At 39.6% G+C, this 27,532-nt stretch overlaps 2 protein-coding genes and 1 pseudogene across 27 annotated transcripts in view; 2 read left to right on the top strand and 1 right to left on the bottom strand.

Annotated features, from left to right (window-relative positions):
• The window catches only part of LOC127044377 (uncharacterized), a 564,702-nt gene that overhangs the window by 505,809 nt on the left and 31,361 nt on the right, over positions 1 to 27,532 (bottom strand). The gene's annotated exons all lie outside the window — the stretch shown is intronic.
• Positions 10,799 to 12,064, top strand: LOC127044360 (zinc finger BED domain-containing protein 5-like; annotated as a pseudogene).
• The window catches only part of SVIL (supervillin), a 149,378-nt gene continuing 138,326 nt past the window's right edge, over positions 16,481 to 27,532 (top strand). For 24 of the 26 annotated variants that reach the window (XM_050938972.1, XM_050938971.1, XM_050938960.1 and 21 more), the window contains exon 1: positions 16,482 to 16,583. In XM_050938972.1, the coding sequence (XP_050794929.1) occupies positions 16,562 to 16,583 (22 nt within the window). In that variant the 5' untranslated portion in view covers positions 16,482 to 16,561. Of the gene's footprint in view, positions 16,584 to 27,532 lie in introns of all 26 variants that reach the window. The other 2 variants (XM_050938955.1, XM_050938976.1) reach the window with 2 other exon arrangements.

The raw sequence follows: 27,532 nt of genomic DNA, 5'->3' as shown, positions 1-27,532 counted from the left end.
ATCCTGAGTAGGAGTAGAGGATGTTTGGCACCTCTGTTTGGCACTGATGTGACCACTTCTTGAATATTGTATCCAGTTCTGGTGCCCACAATTCAAGAAAAATTGGAGAGGGTTCAGAGAAGAGCAACAAGACTGATTAGAGGACTAGAAAACATGCCTTAGTTAGAGTTGTAGATTGAATGCACTCAATCCATGTAGTTTAGCAAAGGGAAGCTTATGGGATGGCTTGATTAGTCTATAAGTATCAACATGGGGAACAAATATTTAATAATGGGCTCTTCAGTCTAACAGAGAAAGCTGTAACAGAATCTAATGGCTGCAAATTGAAGCTATCCAGATTCATGTAGAAAATAGGGCACAGATTTTTAACAGTGAGAGTAATTAATCAGTGAAACAATTTACCACGAGTTATGGTAGATTCTGCATCGTTGACAAGTTTAGAAAAATATCTAGTTTTGATTTTAAAAGATATGCTATAGGAATTATTTGGGGATGTTCTATGACCTGCATTATGCAAGCGATTAGACTAAATGATCACAATAGCGCTTTCTGGTATTGGAATTAATTCATCATCAGAGCCAGGTTAAATTGAGGATTTCTCCTCAGATTCAACCCACCAATAATAGTGTAGAGCAGTGGTGGGCAACTTGCGGCCTGCACGTGGCCCGTCATGGTAATCCACTGGGAGCTGTGGGCAGCCGTGCCTGCGGACGGTCAATGTAAACACTCTTTTGCGGCCCACCAGCAGATTACCCTGACAGGCCAGAGGTTGCCCACTACTGATGTAGAGACTCTTGCTTGAATCTGTATGGTCATCAATAGTCTTACCTATACTTCTTGTTTTCTCTAGAGCGTAGTGCCTGCAGTTCAAAGCCCATCCCGTTTTGAGTAGTGAACATTTTGACACCGTTCCACTTGTGAAGCCACATGGCCTAATGATTAGCATTTGAGGTAAGCCCTGTATGGAAAAACTGGATTTTTAAAAGTTGACTTTCACTTGTAACTGCTTTCCCTCTTTGAGAGGTTGGCAGCTGCTTTGTACAGGACTGACTGTTTAAAATGAGGCACTGTTTACCTCAGCTCTGACATGGACATCACATTACTACTGACATTACACGGTGAGGATGAAAATCAATGGTAGCCTCTCTGGAGGCAGAGGGATTAGAGAGATGATAAATATTAGGGAAAATGTATACTGACCCCTGTTATTGCAGAAATGCTTTTCCACATAGCAATTTTATTAAACAGAACATTAAAACGAGGAAAATGTTGGGATAAAAGATATTTAACAGCACAGGTGCTGTACCTACCCTATTTGTTGCGAAGCTGTTGTCTCTTAAAAGTACACTTTTTAGAGCAGATAATAAAACTAAAGACACAGATATCTATTTCACCTTTTAAAACCGTGAATGCTTCTGATTTTATGGGCTTTTTGAATATTTGAAGCTTAAATGTATGATTTATTTTCAGTTTTGAGCTGTCAAGATAGTTGTGCCTGGACTCGTTCTGTCTAGTCTCATAATTTGTATCTTTATTTTCTGTAATTGAAATAACTTTCTAGGCTTCTTTTGTGTAATTGATAATGGTTCTAATGTGTGTTTTGTGACTACCCAAAGTGTTGTGGGACTGCTGCTATGCAACTTACATTTCTACTGCTAGACCTCAAAGTTCAGCTATCTGAACTTAGCTAGCAAAACACTTCATTGCTAGCTTCATTTAGTATCCTTGTGCCGGGCAGTACTCTTCAGAGCCCTGCTTTTTTATACAGCGGACTCAATCCCTTTTGAAAGCTAAAGTTACAAATAGGCCCATAGTTTCCCATGCAATCATTGTTTGGAAACAAACCTCATGATCCTTAGGCACTTATAAAGAATCTTTCTCCCTACTGATTTAATTCATTGTTTTCCTTTTCCTGTCACAGAAATGCATTTCTTAGCTTATAACATTAGATCTACTGCATATTTAACAGCTGTTCAGACACACCAACATAGAATTCAAATAAACATTTCTTTGTTTCTAAAGCACTATGAAAATGTTGAGCTGTTGACAAATATTATTTTATGAGTATCTCAAACTGTCTTGTGTGTAAGCTTCTTACTTCTATTGATCTTAGCAGTTTAGAACTCTGGTTAACCAAGAAAACTAATGTAGCGCTTTTGACAAATGTTTCTCTCCCATTTCATCTCTTAAACTTGGTCAATCTCTCTGCTTGGGCTTTCTGCTCACATTTATTACAAATGGAGAAATAAACTTGACTCAGAGACTGAAGTCCAAGAGGATGATCTTATTTCAGGCCGCAAAATATGGATTTATAGTAGGTAAATACTCTTCCCACGAACCAGTTGTATTTTAGTAGTACAACTACCCTACTATTAAGCTATGTTGGAGAAGTTGTGGCCAAACTGTCCTTCACCATGTGTAGTGATTGTGTCTGCTGAAATTATAATGTTACTACTGTTATGAGAATGGCAGTGACTGCTAATGGTGAGGGTTATATAAGAATTTCAGTTCACATCCTCTGTTTTTAGTTGCTTATAGCTTTCCTTAACTTTTACTCTTCAAGCTCAGATTCCCTGGGCTTGGAAAGTTTGAGTAAAAATTATTCACTTGTTCTTCAGGACAAAGAGTTAGGGGGGAGGCGGGGAAAGGGTGTGTGTGTGTGTGTGTGTGTTCCCTCCATGAAACCCTTTGTCCTCAGGAACAGGAGAATTATTTCTTATCTATGTCTTAAAAGAGCCTGACGAGCCAAAAGGACTTGGGATAGAAAAGTGAAAAAATTAATCTTGATTAATCACATGATTAATCATGCTGTTAAACAATAATAGAATACCATTTATTTAAAATTTTTCGGATGTTTTGTACATTTTCAGATTATATTGATTTTGATTACAACACAGAAAACCGAGTGTACAGTGCTCACTTTGTATTTATTTTTTATTACAAATATTTGCACTATAAAAACACCTCACGCAAGTACGGTGGTGCAATCTCTTTATCTCTTACAAATATGGAATTCTGTACAAAAATAATTGCTTTCAAAAACAAAACAATGTAAAACTTTCGAGCCTACAAGTCCACTCAGTCCTACTTCTTGCTCAGACAACAAGTATATTCACATTTGCAGGAGATAATGCTGCCTGCTTCTTGTTTACAATGTCACTTGAAAGTGAGAACAGGAGTTCGCATAGTACTGTTGTAGCCGGCGTCACAAGATATTTGCGTGCCAGATGTGCTAAAGATTCATATGTGCCTTCATGCTTCAATCACCAGAGAACACGTGTAAATGCTGAAAATGGGTTCTCTTCGATAACACTGCTCTACAGCCAAAATGCTTCTGAAATAAATGTAGTCCAACTTTACTAATTCTGGGTCACTGAGAATGAAAATGATACTTAAAATTGTTGATTGGCTCTAGTTTTCAAGATGTGCTATTGGGTCAGTATATACGACCCCTGAGTTGGGAATGGCGGCGGATAAGTGAGTTATAAAGGGAAGGGATCTCAATTTAAACCAGAAATGACTAAAATACATCTTTGACTGGATCTATGAATAAATCTATGACTGGGTTTGGACAGTACTTGCTTTTTAGGCAAAACAATGAAAGATGCAATCCGAAGCTGGTATTGCATCATACATGATATGAATTGCATCATGTTATTCCTAGAAGCCATGGATGATGCAATCATAACAAATCTTACATCACTCTGCTGAACAAATTGCCCTATATCAGCTCTAGAAATCATACAGTGTCGTGCTCTCTTATTTGTCAGTGTTTGATTTTGCAAAGGGATACATTTCTGTTTAGCCAAAGTGAGCAGAGATGGCTCGTACTTGTGTGAACAATGCAGATAACTTCTGCTATGTTTGTGGTGAAGTGACTTTTGCATCACAAAAGCGCAGTCTAACCACTATGGTTAAGAGAGCCTATCACCTTTCTTTTGGCTGCAAAATTGGAGATCAGGACAAGAGGTGGGCCCCACACATATGCTGCAACACTTGTGCAACAAATCTTCGCCAGTGGTTGAACAGGAGAAGGAAGTCTATGCCTTTTGCAGTGCCAATGAATTGGAGAGAGCCAACAGATCATACCAGCAATTGTTACTTCTGCATGGTGCCTCCAGTTGGGAAAAGTGTGTCAAAGAAGAAAAAGTGGACTGTGCATTATCCAAACATTCCATCAGCTATACGCCCAGTACCCCACGGAGAAGGACTGCCGGTTCCTGATGCACCAGAATCATTCTCACTTGAGTCAGACGAGGAAGAGGATGAGGATGAAACTTCTGGTCCTGAACCATCAATGTCACAGGACCCACATTTTCTCCCATCCTCCTCCTCTGAACCACACCTCATAACACAAGGTGAACTGAATGACCTTGTCAGGGATTTGGAACTCCCCAAGAGTAAGGCAGAGCTGTTGGGCTCCAGACTACAGCAGTGGAATCTCCTGGCAGGCTGTCAGGGCAAATGGAGCCCCTCAATGCTTGCAGACTATTGCTGGACAGTGACAAGAGATGCTCCATTTAATGAATACAAGAGACAAGCCAAGAAGCGCCGAGTAGACACTGAATAGGACTAAACTATGTACATAATCGTTTTTTGCCTTTTGTTTCATAATAAATTTTATTTATATAACCCTTTTGCTGATTTTTAAAGTGTTACATAAACAGAACAGGTGAAATATTATCATGTAAAGCAACCATAAACACATGAAAAGACCTAGGTTTACAATTTATGATTAAAACTCTACTATTTACACAATATACATAGACATAAAATGTAAAAACTTAAATATCTTAGAAACAGTAGCCAATCAGTTGTTTTAATTGTCATATTTGAATTCAGCACATCAAAATATATAATAAATATCGCATTTTATCTCTGAAGCAGACGACGTCTCAAAAATTGTAGACCAGTGTAATGATCCAAAGCAGAGCGTACTGACACATGTTCATTTTCATCATCTGAGTCAGATGCCACCAGCAGACGGCTGGTTTTCTCTTTTGGTGGTTTGGGTTCTGTAGTAGTTTCCGTATCAGAGTTTTGGTCTTTTTAGACTTCTGAAAGCATGCTCTACACCTTATCCCTCTCAGATTTTGGAAGACACTTCAGATTCTTAAACCTTGGGTTGATTGCTGTAGCTATCTTTAGAAATTTCACATTGGTCACTTCTTTGCCAGTGGTCCCCAACCTTTTCGTCTGGCGGGCGCCAGATGAAGGACCATGGCAGTGGTGGAGCATCCGCCGAAATGCCGCTGAGTTTCTGCAGCATTTCGGCGGCGACGCCTCTTGATGACATCACTTGTTGACTGCAAGCAGCATCATCGAGAGTTGCCGCCGCAGAAATTCGGCAGCATTTCGGTGGAGCATCCACTGCCGGCCAGGACGCAGGCGCATTTAGATGTCACCACGGGTGCCATGGAATCCGCGGGCACCACATTGGGGACCCCTCTTCTTTGCATTTTGTCAAATCTTCAGTGAAAGTATTCTTAAAAGAAACAATGTGCTGGGTTGTCATCCAAGACTGCTATAACATGAAATATATGGAAAAATGTGGGTAAAACAGAGCAGGGGACATACAATTCGCCCCAAGGAGTTCACTCACAAATTTAATTAATGCATTATTTTTTTAAATGAGTGTCATGAGCATGGAAGCATGTCCTCTGGAATGGTGGCTGAAGCATGAAGGGGCATACAAATGTTTAGCATATCTGGAACATAAATACCTTGCAATGCTGGCTGCAAAAGTGCCATGTGAACGCCTGTTCTCACTTTCAGGTGACATTGTAAATAAGAAGTGGGCAGCATTATCCCCCATAAATGTAAACAAAGTTATTTGTCTTAGTGATTGGCTGAACAAGAATTAGGCCTGAGTGGACTTGTAGGCTCTAAAATTTTACATTGGTTTTTTTTTTTTGAGTGCAGTTATGTAACCAAAAAAATCTACATTTGTAAATTGCACTTTGAAAGAGAATGCATTACAGTACTTGTATGAGGTGAATTGAAAAATACTATTTTTTGTCATTTGTACATTGTAAACTTTTGTAATAAAAATAATATAAAGTGAACAGTGTACCCTTTGTATTCTGTGTTGTAACAGAAATCAATATATTTGAAAATGTAGAAAAACACCCAAATATTTAATGAATTTCAATTGGTATTCTATTGTTTAACAGTACAATTAAAATTGCTATTAATCACGATTCTTTTTTTTTAGTTAATTGCATGAGTTACCTGTGATTGATTGAGAGCCCTAATTGTAACTAGTCTAATTACACAAAGTGAGCAACTTCTCAGGCATATTAATTTACAGTTTTTCACAACATTGAAGATATGCATACCATACAATGACTTGAAGCAAGGTGTAATTCTTAGTGTGATAAAACATTTTGATGCAATTGCTGTGTATTTTTATAGTACACACTATAGAGTTTATATAGAGAGAGTTACACACTATATATTACATACCATATATTACACACTATAGAGTAGTAGGACAGAGAATGATAATTGAAAAAATTGCTGGCCTCTGTAGGCCACTTAATTTTGTAGCTCAGCTTTATAGTTCACTGCCATATCCATTGAATTGGACCTGAGGAAGGCTGTGCTGCTGGTTTTGGGGGGTATGGACTATGGTACCTGAATACTGAGTAAATTTATTAGTCATTGAATTTAAGGCTAGAAGGGACCACCATCATCTAGTCTGACCTCTTGTATATCACAGGCTGCCAACCTATGCACTCTAAACCCAATAACCGAAATTAGACCAAAATATTACAGCCCACAGGAGACTAAGCAATTATGTGCCACAGGCAGAAAATATAAGGGACCAAGGTTCACCAATGCTTGAGGCCTCCACAGTGTCAGAGGATTGATTGAGAGAGATACATAGATAATTCTGGCAAGTCAGCTGCACCCATACGCTGCAGAGGAAGATGAAAAACCCCGATGGTATCAGCCAATCTGAATTGGGGGAAAATTGTTTCCTGACTCCACATGTGGTGATCGGTCAGACCCTCAGCCTCTGAGAAAGCACGAACCAACTAAATATGAGAGAGTGCGAATGCTCGATGCCGCCTCAGATCACTGGCCCACCCTGTCCAGTGTCCCATCTCCAGCTGTGGCTATTTCTGATGCTTCAGCGAAAGAAGGCCAAAGAAAACCCCACACAATACGTAGGGAGGGAAATCCCTTCCTGACCCCTGCAGGTGATTGGCTTAAGCCCTAAAGCATGAGCTTTAAGAATATAAGGGTACGTCTACACTACGGGATTATTCCGATTTTACATAAGCCGGTTTTATAAAACAGATTGTATAAAGTCGAGTGCACGCGGTCACACTGAGCACATTAATTCGGCGGTGTGCGTCCATGGTCCGAGGCTAGCGTCGATTTCCGGAGCGTTGCACTGTGGGTAGCTATACCGTAGCTATCCCATAGTTCCCGCAGTCTCCCCCGCCCCTTAGAATTCTGGGTTGAGAGCCCAGTGGCTGATGGGGCAAAAATCAATTGTCACGAGTGGTTCTGGGTAAATGTTGTCAGTCATTCCTTCCTCCAGGAAAGCAACGGCAGACAATCACGTCGCGCCCTTTTTCCCTGGATTGCCCTGGCAGACCCCATAGCATGGCAATCATGAAGCCCGTTCACCTTTTTTTTTTTTTTTTTTTTTTTTTTTTTTTTTTTTACAGTCATCGTATGTGTACTGGATGCCGCTGACAGAGGCGATACTCCCGCGCTACACAGCAGCATTCATTTGCTTTTGCATGATAGCAGAGACGGTTATCGGTCGTTCTGTACCATCTGCTGCTGGTGTAAATTGGCAATGAGATGACGGTTATCTGTTCTGTACTGTCTGCTGCTATCATGGGTGCCCCTGGCTGAGGTCGGCCAGGGGCGCAAAGGCAAAACTGGGAATGACTCACCGAGTCAATCCCTCCTTTGTGGTTTCTAAAAATAGTCATTCCTGCCTAGAATATGGGGCAAGTGTGCTAGAGAACCAGTATCAGAGAGCACAGCTGCTCCATGCCAGATCCCGCAGAAATGATGAGCTGCATGCCATTCACGGGAGGTGCCCCTGCAACAACCCCACCTGTTGCTTCCCTCCACCCCCAACCTTCCTGGGCTACCGTGGCAGTGTCCCTCCCATTTGTGTCATGAAGTTATAAAGAATGCAGGAATAAGAAACAATGACTTGTTAGTGAGATAAAATGAGGGGGAGGCAGCCTCCCGCCGCTATGACAGTCCAAGCAGGACAGAATCTTTTCTTTAGACAGGAAAGGGAGGGGGCTGATGGAGTTCAGCCTCCAGTTGCTATGATGAGGATGGTTACCAGTCGTTTTGTACCATCTACTGGGAATGACCGAGAATCATTCCTATTTTCACCCAGGCGCCCCCGGCCAGCCTCACCTGAAGCCAGCCATGAGCACTCACGGGTTGATAACAAGGACGGCTACCAGTCCTACTGCACCGTCTGCCACCGGGCAGGGGAGAGGAGTGGATACTGCTCTTCACTGCTGCAGCATTGCATCTACCAGCAGCATTCAGTAGACATAGGGTGACACTGAAAGAAGTCAAGAAACAATCTTTCCCTTTTCTTTCACGTGGCGGGGGTGGGGGGGAGTAAATTGATGAGCTATTCCCTGAACCACGCCGGACAATGTGTTTGACCCTACAGGCATTGGGAGCTCAGCCAAGAATGCAAATACTTTTCGGAGACTGCTGTGGACTGTGGGATAGCTGGAGTCCTCAGTACCCTCTCCCTCCCTCCATGAGCGTCCATTTGAGTCTCTGGCTTCCCGTTACGCTTGTCACGCAGCACTGTGTAGCCTGTAGATTTTTTTTTCAAACGCTTCGGCATTTCGTCTTCTGTAACGGAGCTTTGATAGAACAGATTTGTTTCCCCATACAGCGATCAGATCCAGTATCTCCTGTACGGTCCATGCTGGAGCTCTTTTTGGATTTGGGACTGCATTGCCACCCGTCCTGATCAGAGCTCCATGCTGGGCAAACAGGAAATGAAAATCAAAATTTCGCGGGGCTTTTCCTGTTTACCTGGCCACTGCATCCGAGTTGAGATTGCTGTCCAGAGCGGTCACAGTGATGCACTGTTGGATGCCGCCCGGAGGCCAGTACTGTCGATTTGCGGCCACACTAACCCTAATCCGATATGGTAATACCGATTTTAGCGCTACTCCTCTCGTTGGGGAGGAGTACAGAAACCAATTTAAAGAGCCTTTTATATCGATATGAAGGGCCTCATACTGTGGACGGGTACAGCTTTAAATCGGTTTAACACTGCTAAAATCGGTTTAAACGCGTAGTGTAGACCAAGTCTAAGACATAAACTGAAAGGAGAATCCCAGGGCTGCTGAGAACTTCCCCCTAATATCATAGGCAACTCCATCATGTAATCATAATCATAAATTTGTCCAGCTCTCTCTCAAAGCTAATTAAGTTGTTTGTCTTCCCTCCCACCCCCAACTCCTATTGGGAATTGACCATGAGTGACCAGAATTGTACACAGTATTCCAGTTGAGGGTTTAACAGTGCCTTTTACAATAGGATTAATGCCATTGTATCTCTACTGGAAATGTTTCACCAGCTATATCCTAGATCGCATTTGCTTTTTTAAAAAAACAAACACAGCACAGAAGTGGCTGGTAATCATCCTGTGATCAACCCACATTCCCAGCTCTCTCTCTTCCTCTGTTCCAACTGATGACCCCCCCCCAGCTTGTAGTAGAAATACTTATTATGAGACCCTATGTGCATGACTTTGCATTTTGTACTGTTGAATTTAATCCAATTTCTGTTACTCCAGTCTTTAAAGTCATCCAGATCTTCTTGTACAATGTGAACAGGTGTTCCATGAAAGAATCGTAATTTAAAAAAAAAAGGGTCTTAACATTTTTTTTCATTTTAAATTTGGCATATTTGAAGCGTAGTTTACAACTCTTTTTGAATGACTATAATTAACATATCTCTTTTTCCATTTATTGAGAGATCTCGTATCAAATATCATGGCATAAAGAGAATGAGGCATGCAAGCATGTTGACATCTACCGCTTTCCGGGCATGTTTCAGTTAGTGACGTTGTACCCCTTCCACTTGAGGCTGCGCAAACTGCAGCGGTATGCACACACCATTCTCTTTATGCCATGTTGAATATAACCTATTCACTCAGCACATTCAAACCTGTGGGTCTTTACTGTGTGTGCGATAAGCACAACTAAACTAGCTTTGCTCAAAACAATATAAATATTGGTGATAAACAAAATTTGACAAAAATCAGTATTTCTAAATATTGTTACTAAACCCAATCACCATGATTTTGTGGCTAAAAGAAGGAACTTTGAAACAAAAAGCAAGTTCTTTTGGTACTCCAAATGGGGCTGAAATAAACAAGCAAAATATTGTGACACTTCAAAGTGAGGATGAACAATCGCAGTCTTTCGTTGCATAAAAATCTGTTAGTACTAGTGAGTTATCCAAGGTGAAAGAATTTCCACCAAAGTATATAAAAAAACAAGAAGAAGCAGGTGTTAAAAGACCGAAACAAAAGTATGATAAAAGTTATTTGTCTTTCGGTTTTACGTGTGCTGAAAATAAAGATGTTCCTGATGCGCAGTGTGTCGTGTGCAATAAAATTCTAGCAAACAATTCATTGGCTCCTGCTAAACTTCATAGGCATTTGGAAACCAAGCATGCTGAATACAAAGACAAAAATATAAATTTTTTCAAGAGGCAGCATGACTCACTTGGAAATTGTAAACTTTTGATGATTAAAATTGCTAAAACAGACAGCGATGGTGCAAAATTTGAAAATTTGCCGTGAGTGTTCATTGCAGCTAGATGAATCCACTGACGTTTCAGGCCTTGCTGTGCTACTAGTATTTGTCTGATATAGATTTAATAATATTATTGAAGAGGACCTGCTCTTATGTGAATCTCTGCAAAGCAACACGACTGGAGAAGAAATATTCAACTGCATCAACAATTTTATCAGAAAGCATGAAATTAGTTGGGGAAAAGGTATTGATGTATGTACTGACGGTGCTCAGGCAATGCTAGGGAAGATGAAGGTAGCTGTAACGTGAATCATAAGTGTGGCACCAGAAAGCACTAAGAGCCATTGTGTTGTACATAGACAAGCACTTGCAGTACAAATTATCAATTTTGTCAAATCTTGACCACTTCAATCCAGGTTATTTAAAATTCTGTGCAATGAAATGGGTAGTCAGCGCAAAACGCTTCTTTTACATTTGGAAGTGAGGTGGCTATCCAGAGGACAAGTGCTTACGAGGCTTTTTGAGCTTTGTAGTGAACTACTGGTATTCTTCACTTCAGATAATTCAGGACGAAAGTTTAATGACTGCCTGACAAATTCCTTGTGGCTGATGAGACTTGCATATCTTGCAGATATTTCTGAAAAATTAAATTAAATTAAATTAATCTGTTGCTGCAAGGAAAGAATGTGATTATTTTTACTACAATGGATAAAATTTCATCATTAAAAAAGAAACTGGAATTCTGGGCATCTTCTGTAGAACAGAATAACTTCGACTGCTTCCCTATAGTACATGAATTTCTGACTGAAATAAATTCTGCAGTCCATAAAGAAGTTTCCAGCACCATTTTACAGCATTTACGTGACTTGCAGGCCTCTTTATTAGAATATTTTCCTACAACTACTGATGATAACGTTTGGGTTCAAAATCCGTTTGTAATTACAGCCAAACCAGTTGGCTTTATTGCAAACGATTATGGAAGCCTAATTGACTTAATTTCTGACTCTAATTTGAAACAAAAGTTTAAGGATCTTCCGCTGAATAATTTTTGGAGCAGCCTAATAGAAGAGTACCCTAATGTGGCTAAACGTGCAGTTTGAGTGTTCCTTCCTTTTGCTGCAACTTATTTGTGTGAGATGGCATTTTCATATTATACTGCAACAAAAACCAAATATAGGAATAGACTTGATGCTGCGCCTGACATGAGGATTCAATTTTTCAGTGTTATTCCTAATATTAAGCGAATTTGTGATAGAAGAACGCAGAAACACCAATCTCATTAAATCCAAATTTGTATTTCTGTTTATAAAAATAGATTTTCCTAGTAAAAATCTAATTTGTTTGGTGTTTGTGTATATATAAAAACAAGTTTTTTTAAGTAGAACACTGTTTTTAATTTTGACTCTTGCACTTGATTTTTGTACTATATATACGCTTTCCAGTTAGAAATTGTTAGTTCAAGTTATTTTAAATTTGTATTTTGCTTTGTTTTATAAAATAAAATATATTTGAGCATAAATAACACAATTTTTTATTTGAAAACCAAAAGAGACTACAAAATAATATTATAAGTGTTCTGTAATAGGCTAAAAATGTTCCATGGCCAAAAAAGTGTGGGAAATGCTGTGCTAAGGTTATTTAATAAAAATATTAAAGAAAATTAGTCCCAAGACTGATCCTTGAGGAACTCCACTAGTAACCTCCCTCCGGTCTGATAATTCACCTTCACACAACCTGTTGCATTCTCCCCTTTAGCCAGTTCCTTGTTCACTTTGCAGTGCTTGTACTGATACCCATCTTCACTAATTTTAACCAATAATTTCCCATGTGGCATTAGGTCAATGTTTGTATATTAGTTCTACTGCATTTCTCTTCACTATGAAGTCAGTTATTTGCTTAAAGAAGGAATTCAAATTATCTGGCACAATTTGGTAAACCCATGTTAAATTATATCCCTTCTTCTGTTTTCTCTATGGATTTAATTATTCTTTCTTTCATAATTTTGTTCCAAAGTCTGACTACTGAGGCTAGATCAGGGGTCAGCAACCTTTGGCATGCAGCCCATCGGAGTAATCCACTGGCGGGCCGCGAGACATTTTGTTTACGTTGATTGTGTGCAGATATGGCCTCCTGCAGCTCCCAGTGGCAGCGTTTCCCCGTTCCCAGGCAATGGGAGTTGTGGGACGCAGCGGTCAGGATTATCCTCATTTTTGCATAGAATCGGTACCTAGCTATCTCCATTGTCTCTTCTGCAGGGACTGGTTTTCCTTCTTTTCTCCCCTGCCCTACTCCCCCATCTGCCTGTTTCTCCTCCTCCTTTTTCCAGTGCACCAAACCTGTAGCTCAATTTTTGTCCTCCACCTATATTAGCCAGTCTCTTCCTCTGCTTTGTCTGGTGATCACATTCTACCATGGATCACCCTCCTCCTCTTGCAGTTTTCCCTCCAGGTTCCTTTGTTGATCTGATGTCAGCAAATATTGAGTTGTCTGTACCCTCTGCTCTTCTCGCTGGTTTTTGTATCTTCAGATCATTAGTCTCCAGCTGCTTATTTTTATCTTTGGATCATCTCTGCCATGAGTTATATCAGGCAACGTTTCATGCATAGGAGCTTCCATCAGATACCCCCTCAAGGATGTGGCACATCATGCAGCTTCCACATCCAACCATCTTCTGTCTCCTCTCCTGCTTGGGTCCTTGCTAGTGTTGCCTCAGGAGCCATCATTGTCTTTTCTTCCTACTGCCTATTCCTAGAGAAAAAGAAAGAAGAAAGAAATTTTTAAAAATCCTCCCGAACAGCCACAGAAACTCTATTAGCTGCTAACTGTTAAAATACATACTGGAGGGAGGACTTACTTAAGAAGTCTAAATCAGTGTATATTCTGGACCATAACACCAATGAAAACTGCATTAGCAGCAGCGACAACAAAAATTGCCTTGTATCAAAGACAGTAAATTGTCTGATACATATGTGTGAAATAGCATATGACCAGCAATTGGAGTGTATCATGAGACATACGCGAAGGGAGCAGAGTGAAGGCTCCACATGCAAATCTTAATTCTTTTATTTCCTGGCTGTCACCATGGTAGGGCTGCAAAATGTCTATTTGATGTAGCTTAATGAAATCAGATAAATAACTACACTTGGCATCCTCTAATCATTCTCTTTTATAAAAGTTGAGCCATAGTGCAATATGTGACCTAGTGAAATTTTCACTTCTCTTCACTGGGTTACAACTGAAACACCAGTGATACCCAATTTTTATAAGTCCCATGTTTTGATATAGTGCAATAGCATTTACGCTGTTAGTGTCAGAGATTGAACATCATAACTAAATCTAATTTAGATAACCTAGAAACATACTCTGGCTCTACATGCTTATAGGGCTTTTATTTTCTCATTTCCTTTGATACCAATCAAACTGTGCCTACTTCATCCTTATTAGTTTGGAGTCAGCTCCTTTCTGAGAACCATTTAAACTGTGTTTAGCATATGCACAGGTTGAGGAGTACTACCACAGTTGTGTCCATTTATCTTGCTTTAACGTTGAAATGATTTGTACTTTTTGCCATTCTGTAATTAGATTGCAGTAATTCCTACACACTGACTTGCCGAACCGGGTTCTGTAACCCTCTCGTTGTGTGGCATTCCCCAGAACAAGTATTTGATGCTTTAGTTGCAGAAATGTGGTTAAAGCCAGTTTGAATGCTTGGGAAGCTTTAAGGGCAGATGAGTTCCGAATTTTCTTCTAAAAGCGGAAATGACTGTTACTGCCAATTGTAAGACTGGGGACTGAATTGTGTCACTTGAGGTGACAGACTTTCGGGTGATAGAGAGGCTCATCTTCTGTATTCTAAGAACTGCAGTATGGGGTGATATCAATGGCCCATTTAGACCTGTGTCTTGTATCAGATAGGGACTAAATACCAGCTACTTCAAAGAAAAATTCATGGAACAGTGGAGTAGGTAGTTAGGGAATAACTTTCTCACATGGAAAGTTTCTTCCTTGCTCCCATTAATTAAGGGTTAGCTTATGTCTTGAAGCATGAGAGTTTATATTTCTTCCCAAACTCTTGTTTTGGTGTCCTATTATCGTAGCTCTGGATGCCAGGAATAAGTTGTATTCCTTCTGCATGTATTATTTTTCCAATGTGGTTAACAGACTGAATCAGAGCCTGTATCCTGGCACAATGCCACTTAAAGCCAGAGTAGATGCAAAAAATATATCATGAGGGATGGTGATTCAGCAATGTTGCTCATGCTAATCCTCCTAATTGTCGGTTCCAATTTGTTTGGATAACCTTAAACTCAATGTTTATAACATGCTGTTCACGTCCTTAAAAAGAAGGGAGAACTCTTTGCTTGGATGGGTAATAATTTCAAAATTTACTTGTGGCTCTATCACTGAGTTATGAGTCCTAACATAACTAGTGGTAACTAGTGTGCTGCGGTTACAGCTTAGCAAGTATACACTCTTAATTTAGAAAAAGTGATGCTTAGCTGGTGCTTATCAGAAGGCCGATAAGGAACAGCATTTCATTCACTCTGTGTTTGAAGCACGTGTATAGACATAAATTCTGTTGACCATTCAAGCTATAAGAGAAACGACCTTAACTTTCAAAGTCAAACTTCATATCTAAGGATTTCACTATACAAAAGCAACCGTTTAATTTTTAATTTTTTTAGGGCCTTCCTTCAACTCCATTGTAATTGAGACTCCTGCCATCTCCCTATCATATGGAAATTCAATGACATTGTTTTTTGTTGTGGTTTGTGTATTTCCCCTTCCCCATCCTTAGCTGGAATGTTGTTTCTTAAATGAGTTAAAAACCTCTGAGTATTTCACACAGACCGTACATTGTACGAGCCATGAAACCAGTTGCTACTTTTATATCTCCCAGCCCTTAGAGTTCTTGGTGGTATTCACATGTGCTTTTCATGAAGTCAGATTACTTCCTAACGATCTTCAAATTGTCTAAGGGTAACTCTCTACACAGCAAAGAAAACCCTGCAACTAGCCTGTGCCAGCCGACTTGGACTCGGGCTTGGGCAGGGTGGGAGGGTCCCAGAGCTCAGGCTCCAGCCGAAGCCCGGAAGTCTACCCAGCAACGAAACAGTCCTGTAGCTCAAGCTCCATGAGCCTTAGTTGGCTGGCCAGTCACAGGTATGTCTATACTGCGAAGAAAAACCCTAAGAGGGTAAATCCTGCCTCACCATCGTATATCCAGATGTAAAAGAGAATGCAGTTTTGCACTGCAGCAGGGTGGACGGCAGTTCTTGAGATGGGCCCCCAAACTATGTAGATCCTTCAGCCACTCACCCTGTGGCTGAGAAGCACGGTAGAATTCAGGGTTACTGCAGTGTTTGAGGGGGAGGAAGGGGGGTTGTTGCCTCTCACCAGCATACAGGCAGCGTGCTTCTCAGACAGTGTGCCAGGGAAAGTATTTTGGCCCTATTAAAATGAAACCAATTGGGACTATTGAGTCAGTGAGAGTGAACTTTTCCCTCTCCCGGAGGGACAAAAACCAGGCTGGACAAAAACTGTGGGTCATTTTAGGCTCGCACAGAAACATGAATATGCTAAATAAATGAGGTATTTTAAATGGACCAATAGGGATAGCTAGGCAGAGGGTACAGGCAGTGCTTTTATCCCACAAGAGGGAGGAGGAGTGTGTGAGACAGAAGATAAAAGCTGAAACAAAGCCATGCTGTGTCCCTTTGAGTTATTCACATAACACTGGATGGTAAGGCTTTCTGCTCCTGAGACACAGAAGCGGGGTCATGATTCTAACAATGGACGCTGGTAAGTTGCATTAAGTTTGCTTTTCTCTGTATAACATAGCTTTTCACGGGGAAGGAGCAAAGCCAGAAGCTAACTTTTTTGTAAGTAATGCAGTTTCTTGTGTAGTCATACATCTTACAAAGCCTGCAGTAAACTCGCTTAGTGTGTGTATTATACTATAATTATTCCATGACTGTTACGCATTGAAACGTGGATCCTCTCTGGAAATATGAGTCCATGATACCACAATGAGCATGTTAATATGAGCCCTTCTGACTTCATTAAAGGGACAGTCGTCATGAGTCTGAATTACAGCCCCAGTGTCTCACTTCTAGAGAAGCCAAGATAACTGTCCATGAAAGGTGTAGGCTGAATCACATATATACTGTGAGGTATCATGGAAGGAAGCCTATGACAGTAAGCAAAAACTAATGGTGACACTAAAATGTGTTAGCTGTAACTCCTCAGGGTCTTTGGGACCCTGCAAAACTTGTACTGCGTGTTATGGGGTCACAGCACTTTTACAAGATTCAGGACCTCTTCCCATGATTTGTACTACTAAGGCAGCTTGTGTGGAAATAGGATCTTAACGTTGGGTTAAAAAGAACAGTTCAGGAGGGTGGGAACAGGGCTTAAAATTCCACCTGTGTTGGTAGTGACAATAAACTTACTGTTTGGCTGTGTAGTGGTTTGTGTGAAATGAGTTGGTAATCTCAGTCCAGTTCTTATTCATGGGAGTGCTGTCTATGTCATAAGAGTCAGTCATTTTTAGAAGTTTTCAGATGAGAGAGCCAGGATTTAAATGGGTATGAAGAGAGCACCAATTGCCAGAACTACTTCTGTACCTGTGGATAAATTGTTTGTTGCTGCTTTCAGTCTGATTCCCATCACAATATTTACTCCAATTTAATGAGTATAGTAATGTAAGAATTCTTTTGAATCCCTTCTGTTACCAGTCACAGTATACTCAGTTGGGGTGGGAAAGAGGAGGCTTCAGATTTTAGAAATAGTTTTACTTAAAAATGAAGTACTGTTTAGAATAATGTTCAAACTGAAACACAAAACGGTTAAGACAAATTTTCACAGTTCTGAATATTTGTCAGCCCAGTGCCTTTCTCCAGTAACATGCATCTGGCTCCATTTAGATTAATATTTATTCTCTAGGGCTTGAGGAAAAGGTTGTCTTCATGCCCTCTTTCAGTTCTTGGCCTTTCTGATCAGACTTCAAAAGCAGGCCAGCTGAGGTGATTTGTTGATGGACATTTCTTCACCAGAAACTGAGCAAAGATTACAAACACCTTTACTTAAGTCACCAGCATTTTACTGAAACTTCTTTGAAACTAGTAACTTGGTTACAATTAAAACCAGTGACTCAGATTTGATGCTCGCAGTGTGCTAAGTGCTTTGCAGACTAGGTTGAAACCAGGACCTTGCCACTGTCTTAAGCTGACAATGTGCAGACTGAGGAAGGTGATGGAATGGAACACAAAGCTAACTGGTAGGTTTATCCATGATTTTCCTTAGAGGTTTTGGGGATTTTCAAACATTACTTCATTTTCATTGCAACAGCACCTAGAGGCCCCAACCAAAATTCAGACCCTCATCATGCGAAACGCTGTGCAAACTCATGGTAAAGGGGAGTAGTAGTCCCATTTTGCAGAAGGGGACCTGTCTGAGGTCGCAGAGAGAGAGACTCTCTCAGAGCTGGGACTTAAACACAGCGCTCTCAAGACCTAATCCAGTGTCTTCTGCAAGACTATCCTTCTTCCAAGCACTGGAGTTTGTAGGCTTCATGGAAGCAGTTGTGGGCTTGTTTATTTTGTTTGTAAGGATGAACCTTAGCAAAAATGTAATCTTTAAGATTAAATTATATGCTTCCACATCTAATTTTATACTTTCAGTTTAAGAAAATTACTTTAATTGGCGTGTTCTTTCCCTATGATGTTGAGTAACTTAAAATGAAATGCTGTTCGGGCACCATTATTTGTAAGTCCTCGCTCTTAAATTTTGCCTCAGGACAATGTCACTTTTTTACACTTTTCCAGGCATAACTGTCCTTCAGTAGTGCAGTTAATATTTTTAGAAAGTTACATTGCCTTGCATTGGTAAAACATAAAAATAGCCAGTGGCTTCAAAATATTCAGGTTTTTAAATGGTAGTTCTTGGTTTCTGGGGAGAGAAAACATTTCTAAATACTTCAAAGGAAACATAGTACTTTAAGCATGTATAAAATGAAGGTCTAAGATTTGCTCCAGGGATACTATTTGAACATTTGGTTTTTGTTTTTAAAAGTCATGGAAAAATACCTAGGCAGTTTAATCCTCTCACTGTAATAAAAACACTCGAGTTGTTACAGCATTACTGTCTGCTCAATTTCCCTTGCTTTTGAAACTCAATTTGTTGTTCGTTCTACTATTTACTTATTTCGTATCATTTGCTTTGCAAGTCTGGGCTATTATTTTGTCTTGGACATCAGATTGTTAAACTGCTTTCTTACCCACTAAAATCTTCTGGTTTTTAAAAGGATTTTAAGAGATACTATTTTAATAAAAATCTTTACTAGAAGCACTCTCTCTCTCTACTTACTTTCCATTCCATTCCCAGGCCCAACTCATATCTGTAATTGGCTTTTTTTGTTTTTTTGCCCTTTAGTTTTTGCTGCTTTTAATTTCTTGGTTTGGTGAGGGGATGTAAAATGAAAGCTGCAGGACATAGCTGACAATATAATTGGATTTGAAGTAACTACAGGCTGGGAGTATTGCAACAGCTGATCTGATCCTTCTGAGTTTCAAGAGCTATTTATGGTAGATTAGCTGGTATCAAAGCTCTGCTGTTCAGCCCATAAATGGTTGGTCCCATGTGAAGTTGCCACACTGCATTTGGCTTAGTCCTCGGAGGTTGGAGAGCCTGTAGTTTTATGTGGATAAATCAAGTGATGGATGGAAACACTAAAGGCAGATCAGGGAACTACATTGTTGAGGACTTTAGGCGGCTGAGGACATTTGAAAGAAGAGTTTTGCTAATAACTTTCTTCCCAAATATTTCGGAAGCAGCACTTGGAATATAGCTTTTGCATATTTACTCTATTTGGCACCCACATGCCATAGAAAAGCACCGTTCTAAATTTATCTGTCTCTGAATCATCTTGGCTGCAGATGTTCTTGCCAAACTTGCATGTTGATATTTCGTAACATGAGTGAGGTGTAATTTTTGTTTTCTTAGCACCTGAATGTTTTATGTGGTTTGGAAAGAAATTTTTAGCTGGAGTGAGAAACTTCTCCAAAATAGTGCTATGGAAGTCTAACTCTTACTGTTAGCTAGAAGGAGTTTTTTTCTTTTTTCCTATATAAAACCAGACAAGCAGTTTTTTTAAAAAACAGGATTTTGAAGTAAGTAACACTTCTTTCTAAAAGCTTGAAAGCAGATGTTTAAAAGCCTGTTGTTCTGAGAGTGTTTGAAGCTTTGTCAGGTTGAAGTGCAAGTAGTTTTTTCCAGCCTGTGCATGCCAGTCATTCAGTCTTCCTTTGAGGCATTTTTATTCTTGTGGTTTTGTTTAAATAAAGAGTTCATTTCACTATGAATGGAAAGTCTGTCGCTGACAGGATTGTATGTGAAGTGTGACACTTTTAGAGTGTATTAACCTATAATACCAATATCTCAAATTGGGATAGGAATATTATTTAAGTAAAAGGTATTTCAGTGTGTTCAAACCCTCCCCCCCACAATATTTTGAGGGAGGTGTTGTAAAACCAGTACTTAAATGTATGATTTGAATCTGACAGAAGTCTTACAGTAGTTTTAGATGAGATACAACAGCTGCATTTTAACTATTGATAGACTTGGAAATTTACTCAGAGTACTCATCTCCAACTCTCCAGTTTCCGTTCTTTTCACATGTTTTCTGACTTTCTCCATTAAGTTACCTTGGGAGAAAACTGGTTTCACATTCATTCTTGACCACCAGTGCAGCATTATTAGCTGCTGAACCTTAATGGTTTTTCTTTCCTTGCTCCCAATATGCCCCCTGATGTTCTACCTTAACTGGTTTAGAGACACTAATTTACAAAACATCCTGTGAAGAAAATATAAATATTTATCCTCATTTTAAAAATGGAGAAACGGAGGCAAGTAGTTTCCCAAGAGCTAGTGATCATGAGTTCATCTCTCAGTTCTGTTCTTGAACTGCCAAGACCATAACCTTTCCTCAAACAGCTCTAAAAACTTGTTCCCATAATATACCCACTATCCCTTCATGAGCTTTTTGTTCTCTTCAGGTGTTTCACTATACAGTGTCAAATGAACCAGACTGCTAGCTTTTATGTATTAAACTGTTAACAGTCCTCTTTCATTCATTGGTGAGTGGAGGTAAGACATTTTTATTAAAAAAAGATGTTGTTGTTTTTTGTATGTACTTTAATTTTGGTAAATACTGCTTGAATGCCCATTGAAACCTATGCACGCAGTCTAAGTCTGTCCAGTATATTACAAAAAGATGGATCCTCCTCAGTACCAAAGCTGTACATGCTGTATCAACCGAAATCATCCTTCAGACACCATGTCAGCTCGATCTCTGACAATCAGAAGTTAATTGTGTTCTCAATTTCTTTACTATCTTATCTCACTGAAACTCTTGTAACTCTTTTAGAAAATAATTCCTCCCCTTATCAGTTGGTTGACTAGGTTTGGAATGTAATAGCAGCATATTCTAAAACTTTACCTCGTCACATTAGTCAATTATTCCTTGTCACCTGCCACCTGAGAAAGATGGTTGGTAATAAATCCTATCACTACATTAACATACCTGTACTGTGCACTTATAACCACACATTGAAGGGTGAAGAGTGCTTTTGGAAAGTGTCTCATCTGCTTCTGAACCTGACCCCTACATGGTGGTTTTGGGCAGGAGAATGAGGACTAACCCTTCTGTGAATTAGGAATTTACAGGGCTTCTGCAACATTCAAACATACATGAGGATGTGGTAAATCTTATGTATCAGTTCAAATCCAGGGTTACCACCCTGTAAGAACAGGAAGACTGTGCTAGAATCCATAACCTAAGCTCAAATGCACTAAAGATGTAGCTGGATATTTTAGGAAGGATTTTGGTTAATGAAAAGTAACATTATCGGCCCCTCTTCATACAATGAATCCTCAAATTACTAGGATTTGGCAATTAACCAATCCCCATCGCAGATAACAGGGAAAATAAAGTCATCCTGTCAAGCATTAATAATTCTACTTTTTAGAAGTACTCTTTTTCCTCTGTCACATTCCTAGCAGAGTCATAGTCTGCTAGGAATGTGACAGAGGAATTAGAAACTGCCTTATTCAGGTAGGACTACAGGTATGTAGCTGTGGCGTTCATGCAAAACTCCTAATCCTGGTACTATTGGGGGGGAGGGAGAGGAGAGGGAGGTAACTTCCTTATCTTTAATCCGTTAAAGATGTCCAAAGAATTCTGTCTTCAATTCATTATGCGGAAAAGAAACATTACAGTATGAATTTGATATACACTGAACCTCTGGAATTCTCGCTAAGAAAAAGTGAAATGGCATTTCTCCTTTGTTTTACCTATTGTAAAAGTATGATGGACCCAGTCTGTTGTAGTGAGATGTCAAAGATGCTATGGTAGAGTCAGAGGTTAAGAGTCACTTGCCACCAGAGAGAATTAAGGTGCATTCTGCAATCACAATGGCTTTATTTGTGAGGGGAAAGAATCTGTGTATCGTTTAAAGAGAGAGCATACGGTATGTTGTAAAAGCAAATTGGTCCAGCATACACATCATTAAGCATCATGAGCTGAAGTTGTTTTCCTCTGGAGATGCATGTTCTCCAAGTGGTGGTGTGAAGGCTTTTTTAAAAAGCCCAGGACATTTACTTATGCACACTTGTGTTCTCACTGATTTGTGGAATTTATGTTTTGACATAGGAAAACTCACTACCTTCATTTTTTTCCTATAGAACAGGGCCACCAGATCAGTTCATCCAAGTGAATTTTAATATGAAGACTGTAGCTAAAGAAATGAAAAAAAATACTGCCATTGTCAACCTACTTGTCCTCCTTCCCCAGTTTGTCAATTAATGACAGGTTGTATATAGCATTGTTGTCATTAATTATAATTGTGATTTGTAGCTTTGGAATGCAAGGGCGTAGCTGGCTACCTGAGACAGCTCACCTTCCATAGGCATTGCTTGTGATGGAGGGTTTTTATTCAGACTGCCTTTCTCCACTGGGAAGGACTCTGCCCTCTAGTCAGAATTGAAGGGCATAATTTCCTCTTCAAGAAGCAGTAGGCAAGTTTTCCGCTTTTTAATGACAGTCTTATCTTTGTGTTAACTCTAAACTATTTGAAGTAACTGAAACGCTTGAAGGTCTCTGGTTTCAGTGAGCAAAGCATGTTTCAGTTGGAATCTGCCTTAAGCATATTAGGATGCATTGGGTAACTGATGATAAAAATGCTTTGTTCAATGGAGTCTTTCAGTAGAGAAAACAGGAAAATTATACACTAAGCCTTTACTGATGGGCTTCAATTTATTAATGGAACACATTTTTTTCTTTGTAAGCTTGAATTGTTGTATCAAATCAATTTTTTTAAACTTAAATGAAAGAAAAGACATTACATATCCAAATTGAATGAGATTTCAATTTCTAATACTTTTTAACTAGCTTTATTCAGGTATTTGGAGAAGTACTGTGTAAACTCTTCGTAGATCAGAGAAAACCGTGCATGCCAAAGAACAGTGGGAATTTAACAGTAATATTTTTATGGAGTTAATTATTACCATATGTTCATTGTGATCATACCTGCAAAATCTACTGTTAGAAAACTACTGGCATTCAGCTGACAGCTGTAGGATCTCATTTTTTGTTTAATCATATTGGTCTCTAATGTAAGATAGCTTTTTTTGAAAGATGCACTAGATAACTTAAGGTATATTTTCCATTGTGGTGGAAATGGCGAATGAGGTGTAGTATTTCAAAATGAGATTAAACGCGCAAGAAGTGCTCTAAAGTATGTTCAGATTTCTTGTGCTTTACATGAGTTTTCCTTTCAAGGTTGCTCACTTATGGCAGTCTGTTCCATTAAGCTGCCAGGGATAACCTTAAATAGTATTGTGTATACTCTTAATTAACTAAAAAAAAAAAACCTTCAACCATTATATTGTATTGAAATATGAAACCTAGGAACCAGGGCTAGTATTCACCGGGGAATTGAAATGGTGGTCTCATGCTTACAACATGGGACTGGCAGTAGGGACATCTAGGTTCAATTCTTGTCACTTTTGGTGGCAAAGTCACTTAAATTGTTTGAACCTTCTTTTTCCTCCTCTGTAAAAATTGCATAAGTAACTGGTATGCTACAAGGCTGAGTACCTTTGTTTGGAGGGCGCTATAAAAGTTTACTAATGAATAACGTCTTCAGTTTAATCTGAATTTAACACTTAATCTGTTAACTCTGTCACACCACTTCCCTGGGTGCATCATCAGCAGTCGTTGAACCACAGACCTCTAGATTTAACCTCTACTGCCTCAGCTAAGGCCCAGGCATTTAGTCTCAAAGCCAGTAGCAAACTTACAAATCCTGTGACCTGGCAGCTAGTGAGGTGCGGAGAGTCATGCTTCAAGTTTTGGTTACACTTGCAATATCTCTATTGGTTTGAGTTGCCACTAGCCACATAAAACACATGCTGAAAAGTTAGATGGTTGGGGGGGGGCGGCGGTTTGCAGGAAAAGAATGACATGAAACAGTACTCGATGTGTGTTTATAGCCACACTATTTAGAAGGCATGTAGAGATGCTGGCCCAGAAACTCAATGGAGTAATTCTAAGCGGTGTAATGAACTCCTTAAGCTAAGGCAAATGCAATACACTGCACGTTTTCAGAATCTTGTTTCTTCATAGCTAATTTACTTCAAAATTACTTCAAGGCAAAGTATGTGTTCCTTCTTCAAGAGCACATAGCATCCAAACTGGCAGTTTGGGGGAGCAGGGGAGCAATTGGAAACACCAGACGTTGGGATTTTTCAGAAGGGCAGAACACAGCCTATTTCCTTTGCAAATCATTGGGATTTCAGCACCCAGCTCCTTGGGCCCCATTGAAAAATCACAGCCTAAAAGGTATCTCAGATGAAGTATCCCGTTTGGATGATGCAAACTGACATTTTTAAATTAAATTTAGCCTTCACTGCTTCCTGGGTTCTGAGCAGCATTCATGCTCTTCAGTTCAAAAATAACTCTCTAAATAAGTAAGTTCCATCTTGTAGCTGTAGTGCCCCATAAAATTGCATTGCAAAAACAGTCTATGACTTAATTGTTGTAGTTTAAGGGTTGAACTGGAGCTTGTCTAATTAAACACTGTAATCTTAGTTCACTGTCTCTCATCAGATTAACCATGAAAAATACTAGTGAAAAAAATTACTGTGCCTTTGCTGATAAAATCATGGTCTGGTATCACTGATTTACATGTAGAGCTCCATAAATTAAAATATTCCAGCAATGAAAGCACAGAACAATAATGCTGTAAATTTCAAAGTTAACAATAAACATTATTGTGCTAATTGAAAATAGTAATTTAATATAGGCATGACTTTGTTTTGTCAAAGTACATATGGACGTTATTAAGACTGGACAAAGTATTAGCCGGGGGCTATCACTTTTTAATGAGTGCTCTCCTACTACATAAAGCCTTGCTTAGCTTCCCTGTTCACCTGCAAAAGTAACTTTGAAATGACTGAGTAGAGCCAAGTTTAAGAGAACCATTAAAACCAAAACAGAACAAAAAAACAGAAGACGACCTTTTCAGATTTTCAGTAAAGTGGTGCTTTCCGTAAGCTTTAAATTGGTGCGTTAGTTAATTAGCATTTATATAAATGTACAGCTACGTTTTTTCTTTTTAAAAAAAGACTCTGGAATGTTACGTTTTATTTTATGGAGAAAGTAAAAATATTTCACCTTAGGAAACGTATTATTTCCACTGAATTGTTGCTTTTATTTTGTCTTCAGAGAGAAGGTAGTATTTTAAAAAATATTTGGTAATGAAAAAGTACTCATGAAATTTATTTCAACCTACTTGCCATTATGATCTCACATAAACTCTGTTATGTGCATGTAGCAGGAAACCCTGTTTGCCTTTAAACCCTATGATCACATCCCTCATTAGTCATGATATTGTCTGCTAGGTGAACTCATAACATTTAATGCACAATAATTCAAATTAAGGTGGCTGCAATGGGGTATGCTCTATCCCTGTCCTATGATGCCTTGGAAGCCTCTCTGACTCCATCAGTAGGTGGCAAGTTCATGTGAATTTATTTCTATTCCCATCACCAGTACCGATACAGTCTCATGTAGCAAAATATTTTGTTTCTTTCCCACAGGGCTAGGGAGGAACAGAGGTCTCCCTTCCTTAGGATGTCAGATCATACTTGGTTCAGTTAGCCCAGGTCCTCCCTCCTCACTTCCTTCTGGTGTCCTCTTTTATGCCCTTGAGCTAATAGCTAATTGATTCATTTGCTGTCCCAGATGGATCAGCTAATTAGCTGCATATCCCCAATCAGTCTTATCCAAGGGAACTGGTTGGTGTCTAAGTGATCAGAGTGCTGGCTTTCCTGTCAGCTTCCAGCACTCTGTCACAGTGGCCCAACTAAAATTACCAACACTGACGCAACCCTCATTCAAAGTAGTCAAAGGTTTGCTTTTCTAGTATTAATCTTTCCTTGCTTTTGGCTATTTGATTTATTTTTTAATGTAGTACACTGCAGTCCTGTGCCAGGAGCCTGAAATCGTCAGAGTAAAGAGGGGGTACATATTGACATTATCTACCAAACTATCTTGCTATTGCTTATTGCTATTATATTTTTTACTTCAGTAAAATTAGGGGGAATGTAATAAACACGTATCTGATTTTACAGCATTATCCTGTAGCTTTTAAATGGAAGTCACTTGCTGAAGTGAGATTCCGAAGTAAATAGAATGTTGCCTTCAAACTTTCCAGGTTATTGTATGGCCTCTGTTATAATACTGGAAATGGATAATTGGATTCCAAACTTGATGCATCACACATCTTTAAAAGTCCAGACGATAAAAGGACTTGAAGAAATACTGTATGATAATATAATTTTATACAAGTAAAGATTACACGTAACTTTTAACCTCCAACTCGATAGTTGATTCTTCTGGCTTGAAAAAGAGGACAGCATCATCTTAGCATCCTTGATGTCACATTATTGTTGGCACCAGGGCCAGCTCTAACTTTTTTGCAGCCCCAAGCGCGGGAAAAAAAAAATCTGCCCCGCCGTAACAACTCCCCCGCCAAACCCAAAACAACCACCCCAAGCGCCGCTCCGCCGAACCCAAAACAACCCTGAGCACCACTCTGCCGAACCCAGAACAACACCCTGAGCGCCACTCCACCGAACTCAAAACAACTCCCCCGAGCGCCGCTGAACCAAAAACAACCCCCCTCGAGTGCTGCCCCGCTGAACCAAAAACAACAACAACAAAAACCCCGAGTGCCGCCCTGCCGAACCAAAAATATATATATATATATATATATATATATATATACCCCCAAGCGCCCTTCCAAAACAAAAGAAAACAAAAACAAAAAATCCCAAGCGCGGCCCCGCTGCCCCAAGCACATGCTTGGTCAGCTGGTGCCTGGAGCCAGCCCTGGTTGGCACATAAAGTCCCCAATATTAGTTTACCTTATTTTAGTAAATAAAGGTTTCAGAGGGCAGTACCTATCATGTAACATTATCTGTGGGAAAGGTTCCTGAAATCACTAATTTGAGTCAGATCAGAGGAAGGTATTTGGAAGTTGCACAACCCACAAAAGTGTTTGATTAGCATTTCAACCAGGACTTTCCTCATGACTGATTTGGTTTCTGATGAATGGATGGATCTGACAGGATGGATCACTTGATGATTACGTGTTTGGTTTCTTCCCTCTGAAGCACCTGGCATTGGC

This window comes from Gopherus flavomarginatus, chromosome 2 (assembly GCF_025201925.1).
Source record: "Gopherus flavomarginatus isolate rGopFla2 chromosome 2, rGopFla2.mat.asm, whole genome shotgun sequence".
Lineage (NCBI taxonomy): Eukaryota > Metazoa > Chordata > Testudines > Testudinidae > Gopherus > Gopherus flavomarginatus.
Note: the sequence above shows the minus strand (reverse complement) of the source record. Positions and strands in the feature narration are given on the sequence as shown.